Source organism: Cherax quadricarinatus, unplaced genomic scaffold (assembly GCF_038502225.1).
Source record: "Cherax quadricarinatus isolate ZL_2023a unplaced genomic scaffold, ASM3850222v1 Contig2004, whole genome shotgun sequence".
Classification (NCBI taxonomy): Eukaryota; Metazoa; Arthropoda; class Malacostraca; order Decapoda; family Parastacidae; genus Cherax; species Cherax quadricarinatus.
In genome coordinates, this window is record NW_027197030.1 from 58,250 (window position 1) to 66,255 (window position 8,006).

General features: G+C 40.8%; 1 protein-coding gene across 2 annotated transcripts in view; it reads right to left on the bottom strand.

The window, feature by feature from the left end:
- Window positions 1–6,661, bottom strand: part of LOC138851766 (ras GTPase-activating protein 3-like) — a gene marked incomplete at its 5' end in the record, with an annotated part of 36,689 nt that extends 30,028 nt beyond the window's left edge. For both annotated transcript variants that reach the window (XM_070081229.1, XM_070081230.1), the window contains 1 exon segment: window positions 6,510–6,661. In XM_070081229.1, the coding sequence (XP_069937330.1) occupies window positions 6,510–6,661 (152 nt within the window).
- Between the last annotated feature and the right edge of the window lie 1,345 nt (window positions 6,662–8,006).

The following is an 8,006-nucleotide window of genomic DNA, read 5'->3' on the forward strand; positions in this document are numbered from 1 at the left end:
GAGGTTGAGTGTGGAGGAGGTTGAGTGTAGGGGAGGTTGAGTGTAGGGGAGGTTGAGTGTGGAGGAGGTTGAGTGTAGGGGATGAACATCAAAATGGTATACAATACCGACAGGTTGGTAGGTAAGACACATAGGCAACAGTTAGGCAACTTTATTCCGAAACGTTTCGCCTACACAGTAGGCTTCTTCAGTCGAATACAGAAAGTAGGCAGGAACAGTAGAGATGCGAAGACGATGTAATCAGTCCATCACCCTTGAAGTCGTAGAATTTGAGGTTGTCAGTCCCTCGGCCTGGAGAAGTTCAGTTCCATAGTCAGGAACTATCTGAAGATCAAGCGACAGTGCGGAGACTTAAATACTGTCGGAAGGAGAGGTGCAGAGTAGTAGTAGTAGTAGTAAGAGTGTAGCCACTGAGAGGTCAGGTCCCTCTCAGATCCAACAGTTCTCACTTGAAAGGGTTGTCTAAGGCATTTTCTGTACCAAGAGGCCATGTGTTGCAGAATACCATCATAAATACCATACGAAAATACAGTGCAAAGTTGCAGTTTTAATCCAAAAACATGGTCAAAGTTTTTTTTTCTCATTACGCACTGTGTGCTGCAGGATTTTTTTTATACTGCACATACTGACCTCATAGACTCATTCTTTCATATGTAGACCTACCAGCTTTCTCTCACTAGATTTGAGGGCGCTAGAATTTATGAGTACTAGTACGTCAAGGACCCTGGCGCGTAAGCCGTATTAGTACGGCCGAAACCCTGAAAGGGTTAACTTTTCACTTCTTTCACTTGTTCTTACTTTTCACTGCCTCGTGCCTTCTCTCAGATGATACCCTCAGTCAGCGTATCTCCTGCGAGCTGCTTCGCAGATGATACCCTCAGTCAGGGTATCTCCTGCGAGCTGCTTCGCAGATGATACCCTTAGTCAGGGTATCTCCTGCGAGCTGCTTTGCAGATAATACCCTCAGTCAGGGTATCTCCTGCGAGCTGCTTTGCAGATAATACCCTCAGTCAGGGTATCTCCTGCAAGCTGCTTCTCTCTCAACCACGTCAGCAGCAGCTTCTCCATCTTTTCATGGACAGAGGTCCGCAGCTTAGACATTATTGTAATGCCCTTGGCTGGCGCTATAACCTTTATCGACTCCTGCTGCTTTAGTATCATACATACAGTAGATGTACTTTGCTGGTATTGTCTGGCTAAATCCACAACTGGTGCAACTTGCTTATGTTTATCTATGATTTCATGCATTAATTCCATAGAAATCATCGTCTTTTTCTTCTCACCACTATCCTTTGCACTTATTTTCTTAGGACCCATGGTTAGAAAAGCAAAATTTGGTCAAATGACTGTCAAAAATGTAAGAAACGCAAGAGATAACTGTCCCACAGCGATGTAAATATGGGTACTGCTTACCGGATGTTTTAAAATCAGCTGCGCCAACTAACGGCAGCATTCATAATTATTATTACAAACGTATTATGTACATAATACGTGAGGGGCTTCAGTTCCCTAAATTATCAACAATAATTATAATAATAATTATAATAATAATAATAATAATAATAATAATAATAATAATAATAATAATTACAATAATGACAGAGCTTCAGTTTCCCAAGTTAATAATAATAATACATTATTATAACAATGAGAGCTTCAGAATGAAGCCAACTCAGTGCACTATTTACCTAGCTGTGTAATGTAAGCTGCATTGCTTACATTTTTGACAGTCATTTGGCCAAATTTCGCTTTTCTAACCATGGGTCCTAAGAAAGTAAGTGTAAAGCACAGTGCTGAGAAGAAAAAGAGGATGATTTCCATGGAATTAAAGCATGAAATTATAAACAAGCAAGAGAGGTGTCCAGGTTTTCAGTTGAGGGGGGAGGGGGGGGGAGCTGGTTTGTAACTCAAATGTTGGTTTGTAACTCAGAGCAAAAAAGCAACCGATCGACGGCTCGTATCTCAAAAAAACTTGTACGTTGGGACACTCGTAAGTCAAGGTTCCACTGTATATGAGTAGACCTTCTGCAATGTTCCTCCATTCTTATGTTCTTATGTGGGATAGCGATGAAGAAGTTTCTTGGAAAGGGGTTCAGCTATGTTATAGAAAGCATTGTTTGGTTGAAGATGTGGGATATACAGATAAGTGATGATTCCAGAATTTTGCGGTATTGAGTGTTGTTTTCTCTGGGGATAAGTCTTGTATTTCTGTAGTTGATTAAATGGTTGTGCAAATTTCAGTGTTGAACACAGGCATTCCTTGAAACATCAGATCTGCCTGTGTACTGGTGTTCTGAAATATGTACGTGTCTGGAGGTCTCTGGATGTTTCGCCTACGTATAATTTGCTGCAATTATTACAAGGGATTATGTATATCCCTGCAGAGGGTTGAAGCTTGTCCTGTCTATTACTGGAAATGTCCTTGATAGTGGTGGATGTGGAGGTAGATACTTGGAATGAGGTATTGGAAAAGATGTTGGAAATGTGTTTGGCAATGGAGTTGATGGGGAGGACCATGTATCTCTTCTCAGCAGTGTCTTCTCTGGGTGTGTTGAAGATGTTTAATGCCCGCCGTCTGCAGTCTCTAATGAGGTGATGAGGATAGTGAAGTTTAGAAAATACCTGTTCAGTTAGAGAGCATTCTTCCTCAAGGACCTCACTGCTACAGATTCTGAGTGCACGCAGGAAAAAGCACATAATTACACCACGTTTAGTTTTGGTGTTGTAGTGAGAGTAGAAGTGGAGAAGATCGTGTTGGTTGGTAGGTTTTCAAAAGATTTTAAAACGAAGTTCATGGTCAGCTTTGCAGAGAACATCAAGGAAATGAAGAGTGTTGTCGACTTCTAGTGTGAACTGGACTAAAGGCTTGGCCTGGTTGAGCTTGTGTTGGTGAGCTTGAACGTTGAAGTGTCTGAGAGTTATGATAATGTCATCAACATAACAGAGCCAGATGACAGAAGAGGGAGCAATAGTGGAAAATCGCTTGGCTTCCAGATGTTCCACGTATAGGTTTGCCAGGACGGCATTAAGTGGCAAACCCATGGGTAGTCCAAAAGTCTGATGAAATAGGTGATTTTTGAAAGAGAAACACGTAAAGCCAACACATAGTTCATCAAGGTCGATGGAATCACTGGATGGAATAGGAAGATCAAGTGAATCGTCAATATTTCTGCTCAAGAGATCGATGGCTTGTGTAGTAGGTACATTGGTGTATAGGGATGTTACGTCAAGGCTAGAGAGTTTCTTGTTCCTGATGTTGATGTTGCGAATGTGACTGAGATCACCCGAGTGTTTGAGATGTGCTGGACTGATCATGCCCAAGAGTTTAGAGAGGTGCTTAGTTAGAATTCTTGAGAGTTGGTAGGGAGCACTACCTATTCCAGAGGATATGGGCCTCAATGGAATACCTGGCTTGCGAGTTTTTGGCAGGCCCGGGACTGCTGGGAATGGTGGGCGAAACATCCAGAGACCTCCAAATACGTATTTCAGAACACCACTACACAGGCAGATCTGACAATTCATGGAGTGCCTGTGTTCAACACCAAAATTCACACAACCATTTAATCAACTACAGAAACGTAAGACTTATCGCCAGAAAAGACAGCACTCAATACCGCAGAATCCTGGAATCATTACTTATTTGTATATCCAACAACTTCAACCAAAATAACAGCTTCTATAACATAGCTGAACCCCTTGCCAAGAAACTTCTTCATTGCTATCCTACGTAAGAACATAAAAATGGAGGAACACTGCTAAAGGTCTACTCATCTACTTGTCTAATATCTATCTGAAGCTACTCAAGGTCCTAGACTCTATCACCCTACTTGGAGAATTGTCACATGCAGCATTCTCCACCTGACTCCATCCTACAAATACTCACATACCTTTCACCCAAGTAGATCTGTTTGTGACTTGATAAAGCCCACTGTGCTGGCAAAACGTTGTCAATAAAGGATCATATTGTATTGCTTAAGTGTTTATATTTCCACTGCGTTGGTATTTTATACCATTTATTTCCATGCAGTATAAGTGTCTCATTCTTCAACTTGTTGACTTTCAAAACCATTTATCACACCTATATACATGACCGCACTCTCATATACCTGCAGTGTCTGTACAATAATTAACAAGGACTTCCAGGTACCTACATACACCTGCAGTGCTTGTACAATCATTAACATCTTCTCAACACATGTAATGTACAGATGTAACACCATTATTACCACAGGTTACAGAGGTGCGTGATGACAACCTGCTGTTGGAAAAAACAATGTGATTAATTAGAACCTATTTACATAAGAACAGAGGAACACTTCAGTAGGCCTACTGGCCAATACAAGGCAGGTCCTTCTCAAAATCAACCATTTTGACCTACACATTTGTCAAACCTTTATCCAAAACTACCTTTGATATACCTTATACCAAGAACTTGTTCAATACTTCAGGCACTCATCAAACCCAGTCCCTCTCACTCATATATATGTCTAATATCTTTTTAAATCAAGCAGGTTTATTAGAAACATTTTAGTCCTGGGGACTCTCTCTCTCTCTCTCTTTAAATGCAGTGACCAAGGAGAAACCTTTTCAAAACAGTGAGGCAATGATCTTGTTCATTTCTACACTGTTTCTACTGCTGTCTACAACATTGAGGCAATGATCACCTTGTCCACCTCTATACTGCTTCTACTGCTGTCTACAACACTGAGGCAATGATCATCTTGTTCATGCTTCTTGGAACTCTTTCAAAGATTTTTATGATGTGGGATACTAGAGCCATTGGTCTATAGTTCTTAGCTATTGCTTTACTGCCACCTGTATGGAGTGGGGCTATATCTATTGTTTTTAGTGACTGTAGGATTACACCCGTGTCTATGCTCCTTCTCCATAGCAAACTTAGGGCACGCAAAAGGTGTTTCTTGCAGTTCTTAATGATCACAGAGTTCCATGAGTCCAGGCCTGGGGTTGGGTGTATAGGTATGTTGTTCATGGCCTTTCTAAGTCCACAAGAGTTTGGGTTATGTCAGAAATTTGGAATACATTGACAGCGTTTCGAAGCTCATTCATGAAAAAATTATTTGGATTGTGAATCTTTAGACTGATTAATGGCTCATTAAATACAGAGTTGTACTGAGACTGCAGTAGCTCGCTCATTTCTTTGTTGTCATTTCTGTAAGTTCCATCTTGTCTGAACAAGGGTCCGATACTAAATGTGGTTTTTGAAAAAAACAAATCAGGGTGTGGGTGGGGCTCAAACTCACAACAAGTGAGTAGTAAAACTCCAGGCCAGTGTGTAAGCCACTGGGCCAGTTGGCTAGAGTAAGATTCATCCAACTAGGAATATTTGTACACCATAGGGAAGTTAGCATAGGCCCCACTTGCATTTGTGGTCACAGTGGGACCCATGCTAACCTCCCAATGGTGTAGAAATATACCTAGTTAGATGAATCTTACTGGAGCTAGCTGGCCCAGTGGCTTACACACTGGCCTGGAGTTTTACCACTCACTTGCTGTGAGTTCGAGCCCCACCCGTACCTTGGTTTGTTTGCAATCGTGTTATTACGATTTCATGGGTCATGTGGTTTTTGCCTCGTTTTTGCCATATGAAGCTCAGGTTAGGGTGTGTAGGAGGGAGGGAGGGAGATTACTTCCCGGTAAAAGTATGCCTTAGACAGGGATGTGTAATGTCACCATGGTTATTTAACATGTTTATAGAAGGGGTTGTAAAAAAAGTAAATGCTAGGGTGTTGGGGAGAGGGGTGGGATTAAATTACGGGGAATCAAATACAAAATGGGAGTTGACACAGTTACATTTGCTGATGATACTGTGCTTATGGGAGATTCTAAAGAAAAGTTGCAAAAGTTAGTGGACAAGTTTGGGAGGGTGTGTAAAGGTAGAAAGTTGAAAGTGAACAAAGATCGAGTAAGGTATCAAATGATTTACATAAAGAAAAACTTCATATCACATTGGGGGGAGGGAGTATGGAAGAAGTGAATGTTTTTAGATATTTGGGAGTTGACTTGTCAGCAGATAGGTTTATGAGGGATGAGGTTAACCATAGAATTGATGAAGGAAATAAGGTGAGTGGTGCATTGAGGTATCTGTGGAGACAAAAAACATTATCAATGGAGGCAAACAAGGGAATGTACAAGAGTATAGTGGTACCAACACTCTTATATGGAGACAAATGGTTTTTGGGATCTGACAAGCTGTTGGAGTGTGAGCAGGGTAATATTTTGTGAAGGGATTCAGGGAAACTGGTTAGCTGGACTTGAGTCCTGGAAATGGGAAGTACAATGCCTGCACTTTAAAGGAGGGGTTTTCAATATTGGCAGTTTGGAGGGACATTTAATCTGAGCGCCTCTGCAAAGATAGTGATTATGTATAAGTGATTGTGAGTGTTGAATGATGATGAAAGTTTTTTCTTTCTTTTTGGGTTTTTCTTTCTTTTTTAATCACCCTGCCTCAGTGGGAAATGGCCAATGTATTAAAAAAATAATATACATACTATGAAGCTTCTCCAAGGTAGCCATGTTCTCCATAAGTAACGACCTCAGTCGTTCCATCTCACGGTCGCTGTCTATGTAAATCTTGAGGTCACATTCCAGGTAGTTTGAGACAGCACTGCAACCTGGTGCTTGTTCACTAGTTGACCTGCAACTGTTGGTCAGGTAATGTATAATATAACTGCAATGATAACTGTTGCTAAGTTAATGTACAATATTACTGCAATGACATCTGTTGCTAAGATAATGTATAATATTACTGAATGTATTATTACTGAATGTATTGGTAGATAAAAGACTGTTGAGTAGACTTCAGGATGTACATGTTTATAGAGGGGCCACAGATATATCAGATCACTTTCTAGTTGTAGCTACACTGAGAGGAAAAGGTAGATGGGATACAAGGAGAATAGAAGCATCAGGGAAGAGAGAGGTGAAGGTTTATAAACTAAAAGAGGAGGCAGTTAGGGTAAGATATAAACAGCTATTGGAGGATAGATGGGCTAATGAGAGCATAGGCAATGGGGTCGAAGAGGTATGGGCTAGGTTTAAAAATGTAGTGTTAGAGTGTTCAGCAGAAGTTTGTGGTTACAGGAAAGTGGGTGCAGGAGGGAAGAGGAGCGATTGGTGGAATGATGATGTAAAGAGAGTAGTAAGGGAGAAAAAGTTAGCATATGAGAAGTTTTTACAAAGTAGAAGTGATGCAAGGAGGGAAGAGTATATGGAGAAAAAGAGAGAAGTTAAGAGAGTGGTGAAGCAATGTAAAAAGAGAGCAAATGAGAGAGTGGGTGAGATGTTATCAACAAATTTTGTTGAAAATAAGAAAAAGTTTTGGAGTGAGATTAACAAGTTAAGAAAGACTAGAGAACAAATGGATTTGTCAGTTAAAAATAGGAGAGGAGAGTTATTAAATGGAGAGTTAGAGGTATTGGGAAGATGGAGGGAATATTTTGAGGAATTGTTAAATGTTGATGAAGATAGGGAAGCTGTGATTTCGTGTATAGGGCAAGGAGGAATAACATCTTGTAGGAGTGAGGAAGAGCCAGTTGTGAGTGTGGGGGAAGTTCGTGAGGCAGTAGGTAAAATGAAAGGGGGTAAGGCAGCCGGGATTGATGGGATAAAGATAGAAATGTTAAAAGCAGGTGGGGATATAGTTTTGGAGTGGTTGGTGCAATTATTTAATAAATGTATGGAAGAGGGTAAGGTACCTAGGGATTGGCAGAGAGCATGCATAGTTCCTTTGTATAAAGGCAAAGGGGATAAAAGAGAGTGCAAAAATTATAGGGGGATAAGTCTGTTGAGTGTACCTGGTAAGGTGTATGGTAGAGTTATAATTGAAAGAATTAAGAGTAAGACGGAGAATAGGATAGCAGATGAACAAGGAGGCTTTAGGAAAGGTAGGGGGTGTGTGGACCAGGTGTTTACAGTGAAACATATAAGTGAACAGTATTTAGATAAGGCTAAAGAGGTCTTTGTGGCATTTATGGATTTGGAAAAGG